We start from the raw sequence: 20837 nt of genomic DNA, 5'->3' as shown, positions 1-20837 counted from the left end.
CATATACTTCATTACAGTGCATTACCTGGTCACTGCCTGGAGGACATCACCATAAGAAGCAAAGGAGAGAGAGACTTTACAAAAAAAAAAAAAAAAAAATACTCAATTCCATTCCTATTAAAATTCCTCCTCTCTCTCGCTTCCTTGAGGTAATCACAAGGCTGCCAAAGCTTTATTGGGGAAAGTAATGGGATGGTGGTATGGCGACAGTGGAACTCACTTATCCTACCACATACATGCAGAGTTAACAATGACCCCCATGCTCCTCGCTCCATCGCTCTCCCCTTGTCGCCTTGATCGATCTGGCTGTATACCCATCGATCTCACTGTTGTTCTTTTAAGAATTTTGATCAGGTCTACAGCTGTTAAATCATCACTGAAATATCCTCCGCCTGGTCTGACAAGTGAAACAACTGCTTATGAAAACACAGTGCATGCTATTCTTCATTGTAAAGCTGTAGAAGACCTATTCTCTACGCCTGTGCTATGGCCACCCTGATGAGTTAGGCTTGATAAAGGCTTGAAATGTCATTTTATAGGATAAGGGAAGAATTAGATTGGAATGGAATGTATTGGAGTGGTAGTGCTACCCAGCGGGCCGATCAGTCTGTGTTAGGGCAGCTAAGAGGCCTGTCTGATAGACCGGCTCTCCTGCACCGGTCATTTCCCCTGGCCATTCGTCACTGTCCAGCTTCCTCTCTTGTCCTTGCCCCCTCTCTTTCCTTTCCTTCCTTTTCTCTATTCTCGCCTCCTCCTCGTCTTCGATCTTGCGTTTTGGACTCTCTTCTCTGTTTGATCTGTTTCTCACCACTCACACCCCTTCCCACCCCTGCTGGTCAAAAAAACTGCTATTTTCCCCTTGTGGTCTTAGCTGATGGAGGGTAATAACATGTTGTGAGTTTTCCAAAAAGGAAATGAAATTGAGAGAGACACTTTTGCTTTTCAGAGATACACCCTTACCGGTTTATCTAGAGTTTGGACAACAAATATCAGAAAGTGTTTAGTTGGATTGCTCCTAAAAGTATGAGAGGCCTCGATGTATGTTTTTGAAATTACCATGAAGAAATGTGTTAATTATTTAGGGAACTAGGTTTTTAGTGTAGATTATCGTTTGGTTTGAATTATCTGCTGCCTTTAAAATCAGGGTCCTTTCTATTTTTCAAACACATTGACATTTATCAGGTATTTGGCCTTGTAGTTTGTGCAGACACCTCACAAATAATGGCGTGCCTCATGTCATGCTGTAGTAGTTGTTAGGACCGTGGAAAATGAATTTATTGGAAACTGTTGATGCTTTGAATCGATTGACTCAGGACTGCACACCGGTTCTGCTCACTCTATTTTTCACCTGTTTCCTGAGGCCCATCGGTGATGTTTCTGTTTCTCTTTGTCTGTTCCATTGCATGTATAGTATAGTAGTAATGATCCACTATAGGAGCATCAGCCTGGTGTGTAGGTGTCTTTTCTAAATTTCCTTTTCTCACCTTGTGTATTGGACACCTGGTCAGGATGTGTAAACCTCGTTGCTGCTTGTTCCAAAAGTAATATATGTTGTTGAGAGTGCCTGCTGTGAGTGATGTGTGCACAGTCAGAAGTGGGGAAATACAGTCTCACACACAGCCTGGGATAGAAATGTGCCTGTCTGCACAAAATGTTTTTGGGATCAGACCTGAGTCAAAAAAATAAAATAAAATAAAATATATCAGTGAATTCTTGATGCGTTTAATTCTTTCATCCTGGTTTGAGTGTCTGACCAGATGGATATGATTCAGTGCAGCAGGAGAGTTCAGATAGTGGCAGGCAGGCTGCAGAAAAAAGTTTATTCATGTAACTTTTCAAATATCCCCTGTGATAGTCTAATCTTTCTTGCATTCATTGTGCTCTCCTATGTCCTATTCATTGTAATTCATTCAGATTCATTGTAATCTCCTATTCAACTCTGGCAATTCAGTAGGTTCAAACAAACCATAAAAACCCATTGTGAATATTATTTGCTGCAGCCATGCTTGGAAGTGGAAGTTGTCTGCCCTTAAGGCCAGCATGACACAGCGGTCTCATCCTCTCTGTCGGGCTCGTGCAAATCCACCCGAGGCAGTCAAACATCCTACTAGAGGCTAGAGAAACAGGAGCAGAGACTAGCAACTGTCCTCATATTTCACATCTGATATTTAATGGACCTTGAGGCATAAAGTGGTTGATGACTACAAGGGCCGAGGGGCTGTGTTCATGTGTGTTTGTGTTCCTCAGCGGGTTTGTTGCATTTAATAGTCTGGTCTTTGACAATGAATATTATGAGTGGCCAATAAAGGCGGGAGACGTGTGTTTGTGCGTTACGACTGTGTGTGCATGCATGTGTTTGACTGCCCGCCTACACGCCTGTGTGTGCATGTTGAAGTACAGTTTGTGTATGCCAAGATTAATGGGGGCTTAGGCGAAAAATGCCCTTGAAAGTTTATTAATGTCTGAGAAATTATAAATGAAGGGGGTATAAAGTGCCCCTGATAATTAGGAACACTTTTTTTTGCATTTCTCCTTGTTAACAATTTCTATACTGTTCATGAATGCAACTTCTCTCCCCTGTGAGCCACCATAGGTGAATGGTGAGAGCCTGTAACAGGGGTGTTTTTTTTTTCCAGTGTGAAGAAAAATGGAGCAGGTCTTGATTGGAAAACAACCAAGTATGCAACCTGAAGCAGTAGAATATGTTGGCACCGTGCAGCCAGCAGTGGAAGAAAACACTAACCCGACACAAAACACTGCATCAACAAAAAATAAAACAACCAATATTGTAAAAAAGAAACGACCCTGAGGATAGGCTTGATTATCGCAGAGAGAGGGGTAAAATGGCACACACTTCTGCAAATAATGCATGTAGAGGCAACAATTTTTTTTACATCATTGATGAGGCCCGTGGGTACTTGAAATAATAAATAAAATAATTTTCCTATTCTTATGATTTATGGCATTATAGCCGTGTCAAACTGCAGAAGAAAAGATGCATTAGTGTCCTCCATCTTGTATCCATGATTGTGCTAAGGTTGCATAAAACACCCAGAATTTGCTTTGGTTTTATATGGTTAGATTACAGTCACAGAGATGTATTAATACTTTTCCACAGGGCATTTTTGCAGTAATACAGCAAAAAAAAAAAAAAAGCCCCATAAAAAGCATATTCAAGTGTGCATCTGTCCTCCTTTCTGTCTGGCTCCCCGTTTATCAGCCTGTCTGTGTCTGTATTTGTGTGTGCATGTGTGTCTGCGTGTGCCTGTGCCCACACACGCCCTTGTGTGTGTCTGTGTCACTGATGTCGGCTGTGTCCGGCGTGTCACCCCCAGAGGCCGGGCAGTCAGTCGTCCTGGCCTTGATGGACACAGGAAGCGATGGCAGCCATTTAGCGACAGCCTCCTCTCTGGCCCACCATCACCCATCACCCAGCTCCCACCCGGCTCCACTGGCACCGGGGGGAATCATAGCCACTCAGTCTGATGATTTATGACCACACCTGAAGCTAGCCAAAGAAGTGTTTGTGTGTGTGTGTGTGTGTGTGCGCGCGCGTGTGTGTGCCGCATCTGTTTGAGAGAGTGAGATGGGGAATAAAGAATGTGTGTGGGTGTGAGAGAAACGGAGAAAATAAGAGTCTGATGGGGAGAGATGAGAGCTGCAAGAACAAAAACAAAACACATGAGTTCAGCTAAAAGCAAAATGGTCAAATCTGAGGGGGTGGCTTGCTAGGAATTTGACATATATGTTGCACACACTGCATATTGCGCTGTATATTGCCATCAAAAACCCTCTCAGGTGTGTGTACATATGCTGGGACACCAATATCTCCTACCTGGCCTTTCTTCCATTATTACTTGCTCTTTCCCTCTCTCTCTGTCTCTCGCTCTCATCTGAACCCTGACTCTGCCAGCCCTCCGAAATGCAATCTCCCATAAAACCCATCAAATAAAAAATTCATATTGATACTCTCTGCCTCTGCTTTCCCCACCTTCCCCTTCTCTCACCATCAGCGGTCCAGGATGATGAACGACCGACTGTCAGATATTAAAGTCTGGAACACAATAAAAGACTGATTCTCCTCTTTCTCCAGCTCTCTCCATCTCCTGAGCACAACTCGCTGCTCTCAGCTTCGACACAACTCTGTGTTTTTGGGAGGTTTAAATCCAATAGGTTTGCTTTGACATTATATGCATTAAGCTGATGCACTCATCCTTAACGAGACATTTACAGTGCAGTGGCTTAATAAGCCTCAGTTCCTGCACACCCAACATTACAAGTAAAGGTCAGGGGTCAGGGTTACAGAGCCCAGGCAGTGTCCCTGCCGCCACAGTACCAGCAGAGTTATTATTGTAACTAATACTAGACTTAAAAAAAAAAAAAAAAAAACATGGTTGTAAACTGAAATTGAAATAATTGGAATTACCATGTCTTCTTGTAACTATTATATAAGTAAAATATTTTTACTTTTTTTTTTTTTTTTGCTTGCGGGACAAAATAAAATAATGAATTTGTGATAAAGAATTTGCCTCAAGTAGTTCAGCAAGGCCATTTTTATTGATTGCTGATGATTGCAAAAAAAAAAAAAAAAATAGAGAAGGCGATTTATTGTTTGTACTGTATTACACAACACCAGCTGCCACCAGTGCTTGTTCTGAACGTGTTGTGCCTTTTTAGAAAATACAATTTGTAGAAAATACGAATGAAAAATGCAAACTGAAAAAAAACAACTAAACTGAAATCGAAATAAAAATCTAAAATGATGTAAAACAAAAAGTATTGACAATCCAAAACTACAATAACTCTGCCAATCAAAGTGAGTAAAAAAGGTGTTAGTATGCCAAACTTCAAGCTGTGCACTTTGTTGATGTTTACAGTCAAAATGGCTTATACAGTTATAAAATAAAGCTTATGTTATATGTTATGCTGTGAAACTCTGCAAGAAACCCCAGGGAAGCTTCAGCTTTCAGCTACAGAGTCTTCTCATCTGTTTTTTTTTGTTTGTTTGTTTGTTTTTTTTCCCGTTGTGTGTGTGTGTGTGTGTGTGTGTGTGTGTGTGTGTGTGTGCGTGTGTGTGCGTGTGTGTGCGTGTGTGCGCCTAAGGGTCAAATGCTACCTGCAGATGACTTTTAGATTTTGTTCTTATGCCACTTGCAGTGTCAGGCTGTGAGGGTCACAGGCAACTTGTCAATCACAGAAAAGTATAACAAATTGAGAAGTTCTTAACTTACTTATTTAACTGTCATTGTCGCCCACGCACCCAAGCAAAGCTCCGCACGAGTCATCGCAAAAGCCAGGAATCAGGCGAAAGCATTCGATTCATATCTGTTCCTGATGCTGTGCTCTTGCCTGGTGCTGAAGGCGTCAGTTCTGCCATTGAAACTGGAAATGCTGAGCAGTCGCCATTAGAAAAGCTGGACTGTAGCTGAGAGGTTGTTGGTTTAGACTCACACATCAACTATAGAAAAATTTTCTGTATTTGGATGCTTAGAGTGAATGATTGACACTTCCCCCATCACCTGTGTGGTGCTCTTGAGTAAGATAGTTTACCCCTAACTGCTCATCACCTAGTAGAAGACTGTGGTTGTGCTTCCAGGAAGGTTTTTTTTTTTGTTGTTTGTTTTTTTTTTTTAATCAATGATGTTTGGAAAAAAGCATGCACACTCAACATTTTTCCTTGTGTAACAATAACCCACAGCAATGAATGAAGTTTATCTGTCATGAGTTAGACCTACCTTTGTTTTTTTTTTTCATTTAAACTTTTGTTTTGTTTTTGACCTTGTATCGCTTATAACGTAAAAGACACCCTCCGAAAATGAATTTGAACAATGTGACTCAGAATTCGCTGTGCCTTAGGGTATCAAGTGATAGTGGGTGTGCGGGGGCAGTGCCCATTATTTCCTCTAACTCCCAGCTGGGCCTCTGTGTTGGTCCATTACCCAGCAAAGCCTGGCATGCCACTGCCAACCATGATGCCACCCCAGAGAGCCTGTCAGACCACGGCAGTCAATTAAACAGACTGTTGGCCATGCAAGGCGTGTGGGGCAAACGACCAACGGTTTGATGGTATGGATGTAATAATGCGAGGAAGGTGGCACCTTTAAGTAACACAGCAGCAGTCACCTTCAATATTATCGCACCTAACGTACATAATCACCTTTGAAGTTCTAACCAAAAACTGTACACTCATAAACCAATGCTAGATTCAGCAGATGTGGCAATTTTAGCACAAATAGGGCAACAATACATTGGAATAGCTTCAATAAACAAGAACTGCTGATATTTGAAACAAGTACAAATAAGCTCATACAACTTTTGCAGATTACATAAGACCACCAAGCAGCAGAAAAGATTACCTCAGGACGACTGACTGCTCTGTTCAAGGTCATCCTGCAGTTAAAGGGAAAGTAAACCCAGTTAAAAACAGGGATTTTCTTATTTAGTTTTACTCTCCAACACTGTCTTCACCACCACCATATCATCCACCAAGATCTGAGTGTTCCTAAAAATCAATAACTGGGATAAAATGAAGTTTTAGAGGCAGCATTTTCTACAGTAATCCTTTCCAGCAGGACTTCTCCTTGTAGGGTAATGATATCGTTGCAATTCATCTGTCCAGCAAAGAGGAAACTATTCCATTTGTTGGAAGTGAAATAACTACTGGTTTTACTAGTCCTGCAACAATATGTTAGCAAATGTTGCTGAAGACCTGTGCAGACTTTTGAACATCTGTTATGTCAAATACTGTATGTCTTCAGTGACGTGTGATGTGATGACTGATGGCCTCAGATCTGTTAGAATTACTTCTTTCCTTTCTTTTCTTACTTTGATCCCTCTTTACTTTACTCCAACTCCCTATTGTCCCTTCTTCCACCTCACTTTTGTAGCCATGATGTCTCTATTTCCCCAGTACTCCTCATCCATCTTATTCACTGTCTCTGGCCCATCAGTGTAGTGGGTGTTTCCCAGCCTCTCTCCTTTTAAGACTGCCTCACAAAGACAGCACCATCTCATAGCAAAGCAAATGTTACTGAAATTTGAATTTTACACCAACAATTCACTCCCTCCTTCAACAAAGGTGGTCTACAGATGTTGGGAACTTAGTAATGTAAGCAGGGAGTCCAGCTGTGCTTTCAAAGTTTAAAAGAAAAATATGAATTTCCAACAAAATCTAAGTGTTATATTCAAATAGCCTCCTTTTCATACCACTGCTGGCAACAGAACCACTGTGGTAATATCTGTGAGAGTAATACATTTATCACTTCTTCCAGAACAAAGAATTTATATTAAACAAAAGGATTCGACACATCTATTACTATGCACCCAGGCAATACAACATTATGAGCCGTATTTCAACAGGAAAAAGTGGTTGCTCCCCCCCAAAAAATCATATCCCTGTGCACACACATCACCTGAATTTGAATCTCTCAGATATATGCATCCATTAGGCCGGATCTCTTGTGTGTGTCTTTGGTGTATGCAGTTTATTTTCTTCATTTGTACATATTAAAATGACAGTGCAAAAGAGTGAGTGCAAAAAGAAGACAACAGAATTACAGGCAGTGCAATAATAAAACAAACAAAAAAGAGGCTTATTTAACCATCTTGCCTCAGAAGAAACTACTGAAGCCAAAAACAAAAACAAAAACAAAACAAATAGAGATGCCTGCATTGCAGAACACAAACAAAACGGCAACAAAAGTAATGAAGAATCAAACCATCACTGAGGTCAATTTTGGCGCTGATTCCCAGGGATCCTGTTGTAGCCTGCAGGGATTTTTGAGGGTAACAAACAAAAATACAATTCCACACCAACGCCGCCACAATTGACATTACAGATTCACAGATTGCACATTGTTATCATCTGGGTTTGGAAAAAAAAAAAAAAAAAGTCACCTCATTTCAAACCAAGACCACAATGCTTGTTTATCAGGAGACATGAAGTTCTTAGATGTGTTTTCCCGAATCTACATCTTTGCACTTTACAGGCATCGCTGTTGCTCATCCTCGCTGTGCTCATTCACCTCAATGACTCCTCAGTGTCTTAAGCAGCTCCGAGATTAACGTTTCGATTGTGAGGTTAAAATTCTTGAAAGGCTTCACTTGTGCAAAGACGCACACTTTGCTTATTTCCCCGTTTGTGTCTGCTTGCGACAGGCAGGGGAGCCAGGCGGGGGCTGCTGGCTGTCTTGCATACACTGGGTCCTGTCAACACAGCAGTATGTCAAGCTGCTGAAGATCTGAAGCAGGAGGCGCTTATCTTATAATGTGCTGTTAATGTGGTCGGGGTGACAAGTGGAGATTCCCTCCGTGGGCCCAAGCATAAGGTGGTGTCACGGACGCTCTCCACCAGCAGTCCCATCTAACCAACCAGTGGAGCCGGGAAGTGTTTGAGTGACTGCGTTGAGCTGTCCAGAACACACAACCCATGGCAGCCAGCCCTGAAACAAGACATGAGTGACCTTTTTCAGTGACATGTCATCAGACTGGAGTTATATGGCTCTTTCTTCATTCCTAGTTTGTTCTGAAATAAACTAATAGACCATTTTCTCAGCAGCCATTTTGACATGAAATGGTATTACTGATGACATTTGTAAAAATTTAGTTCCATTTAGGTCTTACAGCACCAGGGTCCTGTATTGTGCATTCTGGTTCACTGGAGGGACTCCACTTAAATGGAATGGAACCAATGTCATTAACAAGACCTGCATTTACCTGCTTTTTCAAGTCAGAATAGCTCCTGTGAAAAAGGGCTTTTGTAACAGAGGTATCACAACTTAAAAAAATGTGATTAACCTGCTAATTAACATATAAAAAATGAAACTTAAAGTAAAAAAAAATTAACAGAGTAGAGTAGAGCATGATGGTTTTTTGACACTGTAAAATGGCCCTGTTTAATTTTATGGCTCAGATGTATTAGATTGCTGTTTCTGTCGCCTTTTCGTGAAATAAGGGGTTTTTGAACGCACACGCTTTGAGTGAAAGGTGAAAGACCAAAATTAAAAGTTACAGGAGGTAAGTGCTTTGCAGCTGAAGTGGCCTCCTCTGTGGCTGTAAAATCATGAGAAAGAGCAAACCTTTTAGATCAAATGACATTGTGTCCGTGCCACTTTGAACATGCCAAACTTGAGATCACAATCAGACCAATCAGAGGCTATCATCTTGTCAGTGGACCAATTAGAAGCCATCATTCCATCAGTGGGCCAATTGCCCTGTCATTGAGACTAGTTACAAATATATTGCTTGTTACCTTTTTGCTGGTATTGCCTCCCACAGTGCTGTATCATACATACTGGTTTCCCAAAGCAAGGTCCAGGATTATTCGGGACCTACTGGCCTCCAGGAATAGTTACATTACGTGTCATTCATTCGACACACTTAGGGTAGTTAGACGCCCTCCAGCTGGCAAGCCTGTAACCTCATTCTACCAGTTGTTGGTGGTAACTATTTAATTGTTTGCCGACCACCATTAAACATCAAGAAAAAGAAGAGGAAAAGAGGAAAAAAAGAAAAAGAGAGAGTAACCAACCAGAGGTCACATATGGAGTCGCTTGTAAATAATAAGTAAGGATGACAGCAAAAGAGAGAAGTGTCTATGTCACATTCTTCAGCAGTGGGGCTACAAAAAAGCGCCATTGGAGAGGCATGACACAAGTGCAGCAAAACCTGAAACCGCTGTACCACTGCCAATTGAATCACCCTACAGGCTGAATATGGGGCCGGAGCACTGCTGTGTGGTGATACAGTGCTAGTGCTATGGCAGAAAATAGTTCTCCTGTTTTGGAAGCCAAGGCACTGAAGAGTGTTGAAAGTGAAACCAAACCTCACCCTTCTTAGTCCACCCTTTGTACACATTGCCCTCAGTTCAGGTGCAGAGGTTACTGCACACCCTTTCTGCCTGCATAGTCTGTGTTCCTGAACCCCATCAAGATGTTTTTTCAGCACATTGTGGGAAGGTCTATGACCTTACACCTGTGCTGACCTCCTCCAGGTCATGGAGCAGACATATAGATATTAGGGTTGAGGCTTGCCAGGGTGGATAAGGTGTAGGGTTTTTTCCCCTCTGTGACGTTGATGAGAACCTCTGACACATGAGACAGGATGCTGATGCACAATATATGTGATTTCTTTCTTTATCCACAAACAGTTTTATTTTGTCCTTAGTTTATACTGGTCAGTAGCATCAGTACATTTAGTTTTTCACTCACTTTCAGGTTACTGTACTACAGTGCCAATCTTGAAAATGTAGAGGTTGTTCTGGTACTCATTGCAATATCAAGTTGTTACAGCAGTGTTTTTTTATCCTGTCGTGTGTGTGTGTGTGTGTGTGTGTGTGTGTGTGTGTATTTGATGGCTTTTGGTTGATGTCTGAAGGCAAGGTTTGGGTTAGATGGAGGATTTCATGGTTTTGAGTGGAGGGTTTGATTTTTGCTTGTGTGAGGATGAGAGTGCAGTTTTACAGTTGTGTTTAGTTTTGGGAAATGGAGCATCATTTCAAGAAATGTGTCTTAGCAATCAGGAAAAAGTACTATTAATTAGATTTTAAAAGCCTCTGCAAGTAAATAAACAAACTCATCAATGAATAGATGACTTTCAAGAGGAAATTTATAAATTACCAAATAAATCACCCAATAAATACATCAATTAAAAGCAGATTATTAAATACCAAAATAAATAGCTCAAGTGGTAAATCAGTTTTATAATACACTTTTTAAAGTGAAATAAAATGCTTGATTCCTAAATCCTGTAATAATACTATTTTTAAAGGAAATTTAATCCAGGATTCTTCATTCCATTTGCCTTTACTTTACCATTTACTTTTACATTTGCTTTTCCGTTTGCCAAGGACCCAGAGTGTCACCTTAATCATTATAGAGCAACTCATTCATTTATATTCAGTTCGACATTAAAAAGAGGACTTAATAAAAGATTTTGCTAACAAATACATACTTTAACATTAAAAGAATCAATAAAAGGTGGATTAAACATTAAACATTTTCTGAGACTGAGGATTTCATCTCCCTGTTGTGATGTAATATTTGTATTCATCTGTCTAATTTCCACTCATCTGCCATATTCTCAGGTCGACACAAGCCACCAGTGCTGCCCCTCTCACTCCCATCAAGGACAGACTCAGGGGACAAACTCAGAATAAATGAGTGTTTAGGAAATTTGTGATACTGTTGCATCATATCTCTGGTGTTTTCCACGTCTGCACATTGTGTCACTCACCGTGTCAGGATGCCGGTCATCATCATTGTTATTATTTCTAATATTCACTAGCCTGCGGCCCTGAGCATCAATTTGTATGGTGGCCCACTGGTGGACTGAAGTATAGAGGCACCAGTAACATTGCTAGCAGAAAACAGCAGCATTAGTTTATGCTTGGATGTGAACAAAACTTGCATTTTCATCTTTTTTCTTTTTTTCTTGCAGCTGGATGAAAAATGAGTGTCAAATTGAATGGAGTAGCCCTCTGTGAACTGATTGTGGAGGTGGCCATGACTTAAGGTTGAAATGCAAATCATAAATTACTTCAACGCTGATGAAAAATAAGCTCTGTTGTTATCTTGTGTGTCGTTCTTGGGTGACTAGTGGCAGAGGCAGTCACCTACGACCAAATGGTAATGCCTAATAGACAAATTACTACCAAACCTGACATTGAAATACCACATTGAAACATTAACTATCAAACTTTAATGTTGAAACAAACTCCTTTTCATCAGTATAAATGCGAATGTATGCATTTTTCATCTCTGGGCCAATGGAGCTTGCAGCACTTGATGTATGTTTGCCAAGTACTCCATTGCTGTGCCAGTATACCTTTTAAGTTTTCACTTGGAGCTTTAGCCATCCAGTAACACATGCTGCGACTAAAGCAATGCATGCCAGAATAGATTTTCATGTTAACTTTTGAATTACTGATGATTAGCCTTTCGCACGAGTTCATTTATTCATTTATTTATTTATTTATTTATTCATTGGTTTTCGATAGTTTCAAGATCTGAGGCCTGTCTGAAATTATTTTGACAGAAAGTCTGAATTCCTACAGTAGCCTTCAGGGGCAGAGTTTGCCTTGGACAGTTCGCTCACTGCAGTTTGTCAAGGGCAGACCTGTCCACCGCCTTCTGTTTCAGAGGAGATAATGATTCTCTTTTACTTGGAATAGAATTGCATTTTCTATCTCTCTCGTCCTCCATTACTCCCTCACCTCCACCTTTCCCGTCCTCGCTCCACCCACCCCCCTCCACCTTACGGTCGACCGCTGCTGGTGCTCTCTCTCCACGGTGGCAATGCTCTATCGCTCCGTCACAGCGCAAGCGAGGGATGAGAGACAAATCAAAACCACCTTATTTCCCCCCAGTCCCTCTCACTGTGCCAGATTGAATTTGAGGTTTTTCATCTTCTTTCTCATCTTTCTCTTTTCCCCACCTCCCTCCTCGTCCACTCAGAATTACCTGAGACGAAGCCCTCTCACAACTTGATGACGCGGTATCATTTATGCATGTGGAGGGAGATAGTCGACAGCCCACGGCGTAGATTCTTTAGACTCCTTTAAATCCTCGGCCTCAGTTGTGTGCTGTATTCATAAAGGCCGATTACAAAAAAAAAAAAAAGGCAAGGTTCCTGTTCGGTGCCTCTCGCAATCTCATAAATGCTCATGCATGCAAGTGTCAAGATTAGTTTTGTGGGTTTTAATGTTTTAACTTTCAAGAATGCAAGAATATTAAAGTAAAAATCCCCCCTAAAACACTAGTAGAAAGCATATATTGTTGAAGTACCCTGCATGTCTGGTTCCATTTTGTTGTTTGGTGGTGTTTTGTTTGGTGGTGTATTTTATTCACATGTAAAAGCAGCCAAACGTAGAGTGTACAGTGTGATGTCACGTGAAGATGTTCCAACTGCAGCAAAGTTTAATCGCATAAAAAAAGTCAACTGTCTAAAACCGTAGCAGTAAACATCAGTCCCTTAGAATCAAACAGCAAGAGCTTCTATCTAGACGCACCATTTCACTCCGATGCTCAACAATCATACAAGCAGAAATCAATCACTGAAGAGGCGGAGATACCAGGTTTTTTTCTCCAAAGTACATACTGTTGAGCCCAAGAAAAATATTTTCTCACCTTCACTCATCACATTTTGTTGGGCTGCAAAGCAGTTTGGGAAATTTTCATTTTTAAAAGCGCCATGTCTGTTTAAAAAAAAAAAAAAAGAAAGAAAGAAATCACAGTGGTGAATACATCTTCAACTGCTGTATTTCAGATTTTAAGATGCCAAATGATACCTGGGGAAATCAGATTCACACAGCAAATGACCATGTTAAGGAAAAATGTTGATGTCTTTTTTGCCTGCTTATGGTTACAAGGTGTCCCTTTATTAGATTTTTCCCTGACTGCATTAAGTTTACAGGACATTTTCTCAAAGTCAGAGTTTAGTTTAGTCTCACTTCCAACTGCTGGACTGAATTAGTTGGCTAATGCCCACGTTTGGCATTCACCACATAGCTGTTGGCCTAATGTCACCATGCCAGTCATCACCACCATTAACTTGTCCTTTAAATCTGTGGGTAATATATAAAACAAGATGACCAGCACAAGCGTACATTTCCTTCAGGTCAACACTGAGGGGTTTACAAGGAACACCTGCCAGTCAAACAGTTGGCACCTGCTGAGCAACGCAAGTACCTGAGCCCAGCAGCATGTGCAGTCAGTCATGTATGTTTATTAGTTTTTCATCCAGAACTGGGAGCATAGCACATTTTGTTCTCACATTGATGCTGATGTGTTTTTGAAATGATTCAGTGGATTTTTAACAGCTTCCAAGGGCCTGCGGGTCATAAACCTCGCTCCACACATAAATAAATATGTGCGCTTTCATTTCAAGTGAAACAAAGAAAAACAAATAAAATTGCAATGACATGTTTTTGTTTTTGTTTTTTCCTCAGTATCAGCGTATTGCCGTACCCTTTAGGATTGGGCAGCCATTTACGTCCAGATTTACTTTCAAAGACACACATAGACATGCACAGACACCAACACGCATAGTCCAACACACTGATTTTTTTTAAATGAAATTTCTATGCAACTCACTCAGGAGTATTTACAGATTCATGAGCAAGGCAGCCCCACATGAAAATCAAAACTGACAGCCGCACTGGCATTGTGTTATGCACCACATAACAGTGTGTTGGAGGAATAAGATATAAGACGTAATGAGTATGTGCATAAAAGCACATCGAGTCTTGTTTCACCTTAGACATAGTTTATCTAGTTCATTTATCCACAGTTGACCAGTTCCATATCCTATCAAGCCATTGATCAGATTGAACAGATGTCAACTGGCTTGGGATATTTAAATATAGCCATTTTCATATTAATTTGTGACCCTGGAGCAACATTGGAAAACCAACTCCAGATTTTGAAATTATTGAAAGCGAAAATAAAATAAAGATATTTTCTTGAGTTAAGCGCTGATTTACAACTTGCAAACATTAAAAAAAAAAAACTGTTGAGTGAAAACCTGTAAGTAACTGAGCTATTTAAGATAAAACTGCCTATTGATGCTTAGATCATTTGCAGATTTAATAATCATCAGATTTTCTGGATGAGTTATAAATCAGAAGGTAGTGTAAACTATGAACATTGTGCTAGTCTTTTTGGCAAAATACTAGTCTATGAGACAACATTTGGCCAGTGTAGTTGCAGCAAAAACTGCCAAGTTGCCTTGGCCACTGAGAGAAGTGATTTGGGCTCAAATGGCTTATCTTGCCCCCCGTGGTCTGCAGGCCTGTGTCTCGTGCATGAGGTCTTGCATGTAGATGTGGTTCAGAGGTGCTGGTCGATGTGGGGAGGAGGGGGAGGAGACACCTGGCCCAAGTTTGGCTGAGGCTACCTGAGAAAAATTACCCTCATCTCCCACTCTGTCTTGGAACTGCTCCCACCCATCTTCTACTCACCCCACCTTTTCATTTTCAATTATGGGTTGGAATATGAATCTTTAATAGGGTGATAATTGTGCTAGCATATTTGCTGTCACCCACCATTAGCCTAGATTAATTAGCCCATTTAGTTTAGCTTAAGAAAGTGTCTGGCTGAGGAATGGGGGTACTGATGAAAGGCGGGGAGAGGGAGAGAACTAGAATCAGCACAATCTGCTGCATATCATAACGCCATCTCTCTCCTGCTTTCTCTCCGTCTCTTTCTGTCTCTCATGTAACTCACTCACTCTGTTTTGCTCTTTACTTATCTGCTTTACTATCAGCAATCCCTTTTTTTTGGCAGCCTTGTGACTTTTTCATCTGTTGGTGGGGAGGTTGATGGGACACGTCGTATGCAGTTGAAAATTTGTTTTGCAATACACAGACCACTAGCAGAAGCCAATGGTGCAGCTTTTTCATGGAGATATTTTCGATATTTTTCATGAAAATTTGACTTCCTGCTGGCATATATGACTATTTGGAGTGAAGAAATTACAAATGGCACAAGGCCTTAGGACTGTCTATACTTAGTGTATTATATTATTAATATGGCTTTGACTAATATGAGCCATTTTCTGTAATCATCTACAGCAGTTTGTTGGAAACTAAACTGCAGAAATATTATGTCAGAATTTTTGTTTTATCAGTGTTTTGTTAATTTTTGAATTCACTCGTCATGAGGACTCTTGTATCTTACATTTGCATTCTGCACCTTGAGAAGCGCATGTATGCAAGTTTGTGCATGTGTGTGTGTGTGTGTGTGTGTGTGTGTGTGCCGGGGACTCGGCCATGTCACCGGCTGTATATCTCTCAGCAGGCAGTGGGAAATGAGGTCTAATCGGAGGGATATTAAAGTCACAATAGACTGCTCCTGCTATTAAGGCCTGTCAGCCTCAGCCCCCTCTCTCACCTTGATTCCTCACAGCCCCTGAATATTTATACACCCACATTGTGGGGCTACACTGTACAGCGTTTCCTTCTCACAGCTGTGTGTGTGCATCTTTGGGTGTATCAAGGTAGAAATGATCCTACTGAAGATATTTGTGTGCATATGCGTGCATGTACATATGTATGTATGCGTGTGCAAGTCACTGGCCGTGTTTAACCAGGCCACCCTCCTGTCCTCTGGTCTCCAGGTGCGGTGGGGGCTCGGCTGCTCCCAGGTCAGAACAAACCGGTCACCATGGACGTGGATGAGGAGGAGAATATGAGTGAGTCTGCTCCGCAATATTTCATTCATTTGTCTGTCTGATTGCCCTTTTTTCTGCCTCTGTCATTCTCTGACATGTGATCAGAGCGCACATCTTGCACACTTGCACCATATTAGTGTGAGCTGAATGCATATGTAAGCCCTCATTATATACAGTCCAAACCTCTACATACATGTTTTTGGCGAAACACCTCTAATACCAGTTTAATGTTTTCCTCTGTTGTTTTTCTCATTGTCTTCTCATCCATTTGTCTAAGTCCATCACCATGGCTGTGAGCTTGAATCCGGCCTTACCTGAACCATAATCGCTCCACCCGAGAGGCTTCAGGTCAAATTCCAAAGATTCCTGGCTCCTCTTTCATTCCTGTCTTTAGAAAAACCTCTCCACTCTCACTTACTGAACTTTAATTACACATTTTGGGTAAAACTGTAACCGAGCCGAGGAAGCCCTGGCTCACACCTTCAAAATTTTGTACTCATATTCAGAGATGGCTGTCATTCCCCCTAGCAGAGCCCTAACCTGAAATAAAAATGAACAGTTTTTATTGTAGTGTCACTTACTTAGTGCCATTACACGGAGGAGAACCGGCAGTGTTAAGTCAGATAAGCCCAGAGGTGCAAAATAATCTTTTTTGTCTTTCAACGGCAGCCTCTTTTTTTGCATTTTTACTGTCAGCCCAAAAATATAGTTGGAGATAAAGCACGGCTCAAGCTCACGCTGGCACATGTTCCTTAAACACCAGGGGCCCACAGCTGAAATAAGTCAAAGAATCTCTGATTTTTATTGTGGCATCTTCTGTGTTTTTTTTTTTTAAAGTCCTTTAAAGTCTGCACATGAATCAAATCAAATCAAATCAAAAGCCAACCAAAACAGTTACATCCAAAAGAAGGTTGTGATAGATCCTTTATTCTCCTACATGATTTAGTTTAAACGACCCCCATGGGGGATTTTAGCTTTGAAAGATGCAAGCATATGGGAAAGCTTTTATTCGGCGTAGCTAATGGATGGTGATTACACAAATGTTGGCATGATAATGACCAGAGCTGTATGTGTGCCATCTTCTCACTCCAGAATTCAGTAGAATAGATTAAAAGCATGGTGCAGTGGCTGTTGTTCAAAGGCAGTGGTCTTCAAATCCTGTTCTGCTGTATATCTCCTGTTTGGAAATGATGTCCACATATATAATATGATTGATAACACAAAATAATTATAAATGTTTAAAAAAAAAAAAAAAAAAGCTGTCACACTTTAAAAGACAAGTCCTTTGTTGATAATATATGAACACTTTTGCACACTGCACCATTTGGTTTAATGCTAAACTTCAGATAATTGTTTTTCACCTAAATTAAGAGGATAATAAGCATAGAAGTCCATTTTCTGTTTTTCCTTTGTTTTTCTGTCTGCCTGTGTGCTCTCTGTTCCTGACTGTCTGTGCATGATGTGATGGTATTTTGGTTGTGTCTTCACACGTATTTTGGATGGGGTATCACTCATTATCAGATACTCCCACTAGCTTTCTGGATATTAGGTAATCCTCAAATATCCAGTAGTTGACAGCTTTATGTATCCTTGTCACAGTAACACTGAAATACAGTGCTCTTCCTACGAGAGGGCAGCATATTTTTACGCAGTTTTTTTTTTAAGATGGAGTGTCACAAAGAAGAACTCCATCTCATTATTTAATTTGCTGAACATTAGTTTCTTGTTAAAAGCTACTCTCTTAATGTTACAGTATCCAATGTCCTTACAACTCTTTGGACAAGATTACCCAAGTGTCACCTATCTCCATTTTGAAAAGTTCTCCTTGGCTGGCCAGTCTTCTGCATGATTATGCTCTCGCTCCTCTCCCTTGTCATTTCAAAACTTTTTCTTTCTCTTTTTTTCCACTATTTTTTTTGCAGAATGCATGCCCAAATCAATGGATATTGCATGTTTTTAGAGAACATATGCTCATAATGACGAAGGGTGTGCAATATGCATTCAAGATTGTAGGAATGAGTGTGCCATTTCTTTCCTCCTTGCCTTAGGACATGTCAAGTGTAGTATGTCGATGGTGACGGCATGTCAGCGCACATTGTCAGCTGAAACATTGTGTTCTCTGATGAGCTTCATTGGTGGGATCTCAGAGGCATCAGAATTTTTTTTTAGTAACTTGAAATATTCTTTTTTTTGTTAAATGGGACAATCATTCTTTTCAAAATATCATCTAACAGCACATTTGAACCTTGCACCCAGTCACCAGTCAGACTTTTAGGATTTTGCACGAGGTGGAGTGTCTCCTCCTCCTGTCTCTTATCTTTGATGTATTCTCCTGTTTGCCTGGTCCTTCGCTCCTCCTCTACCCCCGCACTCCTCCCCTGCACTCCCTCAACCCCTCCTACAATCCCACTCATGCACACTGCGGCTTCTCTTTCTCCCGAGTACCGCAAGGAGTAACCTATCAAGCCTTTGCTGGAGGATGTTATAAATGAAAATTTTTGCCAATATTCCATCCACTTTGCTAACTGGACCTGGTGATATGTGTTCCCTAGTATATTCCAGGACAGCAGTTTAAACTTGAGCACTTTAATAAATGTACTTCATTGCTCTGTAGACAATTGAGAGAGAGAGAGAGAGTGCTGCTCAATATACAGATAAAATGGATGAGGAACAACTGTGTGTGGGTGTGTGGGTGTGTGGGTGTGCATGCATTTGAATGCATGTATGTATGACCACCATACAAAATAAGAAGTGTATAATTATCTTTTACTCATGAAAACATGTCTCCCTTCATTTTCTCTTGACCCCTAGAATAGAAAAGTCACATAACTTCTACTTTGATCATAACATAGATGGAGGATCTCAAAATGAAACATTCACATTTGAAAAAGGGACCTACACTGAAAATTCAGTGTCATGGATTTAAAGAAAATTTAACCAAATTATGATTCTGTATATGCTGTTTTATAAAGGATAGGATAAAATATTTCAAGAATGTTTTTGTATGATTTTTCTTTTTTATGCAGGGATAGTGTGTCACTGAAGTCAGTCACAAAATTCTTGACTGGCATCACTAAATTTGACTTTTTGCAGTTAACATGAAAGTCTTGTCTCCTTGCTATATTTTTTAGAACAGTGGATGTATTGATAGTATTCTGCTAACCATTCTTAGTTAAACTAATCAACAAAGATTTGGTTTTTCTGATCAAAATTCAACCCCAGTTTCTCTTGCTGTGATGAAGGAACACAAATCATTGGTTCAGTTCCAAAGAGTGATAAAGGAATCTATAAATTTTGCATTTACAAGATCCTGCAACGAAGGCATTGTAAGTTACTCTTTCTGGGCACCGCAGGTTCGAGCAGCACTGACGTTAAGGAAAACCGAAACCTGGACAACGTGTCCTCCAAAGAGGGGGGGGCTGTGGCTGAACAGCTCCCCAACGGAAGCGGCGGGGGCAGCCGAAAGCGGCCCTTAGAGGAGGGCAACAATGGTCACACACACTCCAAGTTCCGGGCCAAGAAGCGAAAGAAAACACCAGGGCCAGTTCTGCCCAAGAATGCTCTTATGCAGTTGAATGAAATCAAACCAGGGCTACAGTACAAACTGCTGTCTCAGACGGGACCTGTCCATGCACCGGTTTTCGTCATGACGGTGGAGGTCAATGGACAGATGTTTGAGGGCATGGGCCCCACTAAGAAGAAGGCTAAACTGAATGCAGCTGAGAAAGCACTGCGCTCCTTTGTCCAGTTTCCAAATGCCTCTGAGGCACACCTGGCCATGGGTCGAACACTGACAGTCAACACAGACTTCACGTCTGACCAAGCTGACTTCCCGGACATGCTCTTCAATGGCTTTGAGACACCTGCAGCTCCTGAGGATTCCTTCTATCTTGGCTCCAATGGTAGCAGCTCTTTAAACTCGCTAGGGGAGTACCCGCTGCCCGTGCCGCCTGGCAGCAACCTTGTCCAGGCGCCGTTGCCCCCTCCATCCTCCTTCAACTCACCCTCCAGTGGCAAGAACCCCGTCATGATCCTCAATGAGCTCAGGCCGGGCTTAAAATATGACTTTGTGTCAGAGAGCGGCGAGAGTCACGCCAAGAATTTTGTGATGTCAGTGACGGTGGATACACAGACGTTTGAGGGCTCAGGGCGCAACAAGAAGCTGGCCAAAGCCCGGGCAGCACAAGCTGCCCTCTCAGCCCTGTTCAACATGCAGCTAGACCAGACACCATCCCGGCAACCCATACCCAGAGAGGGATTACAGCTTCACCTGCCACAGGTAAGATATTTATATAATCCTATACATACATAGACATCATAACTGACCACAAAAAGCGGAACACACTTAGAACGGTACTTTAACTTAATTTATTATTTATTTAACATGTGTAACAAATGGAATTGCAAAAGGTTTCAGTTAGACTGTCTGTGGTTGCATCATTTCTGTAAAGTCAGAAAAGTTTATACTGAGTGAATTGTCATTGTCAATTGACTTTTTTTGTTTGTTTGTTTTGTTTTGTTTTTTGTTGTTGTTGTTTTTTGTTAGTCTTTGGGGCAATCCAAGAATAGTTTTTGATGTCTTGAAAATATGAATTATTTTTGAATGAACATTGGTAAATCCAGTAAATTAAAGAAAAGTCATTCCTAAATCCAGAACTGGTCAAGTTCTA

The 20837-nt window shown here is 41.1% G+C and overlaps 1 protein-coding gene across 3 annotated transcripts in view; it reads left to right on the top strand.

Annotated features, from left to right (window-relative positions):
* Positions 1-20837, top strand: part of adarb1b (adenosine deaminase RNA specific B1b) — a 136168-nt gene that overhangs the window by 94710 nt on the left and 20621 nt on the right. For all 3 annotated transcript variants that reach the window (XM_030080614.1, XM_030080615.1, XM_030080613.1), the window contains exons 4-5: positions 16114-16188; positions 19521-20446. In XM_030080614.1, the coding sequence (XP_029936474.1) occupies positions 16161-16188; positions 19521-20446 (954 nt within the window). In that variant the 5' untranslated portion in view covers positions 16114-16160. The remainder of the gene's footprint in view (positions 1-16113; positions 16189-19520; positions 20447-20837) is intronic.

The sequence above is a fragment of the Myripristis murdjan genome, chromosome 21 (assembly GCF_902150065.1).
Source record: "Myripristis murdjan chromosome 21, fMyrMur1.1, whole genome shotgun sequence".
NCBI lineage: Eukaryota > Metazoa > Chordata > Actinopteri > Holocentriformes > Holocentridae > Myripristis > Myripristis murdjan.
Note: the sequence above shows the minus strand (reverse complement) of the source record. Positions and strands in the feature narration are given on the sequence as shown.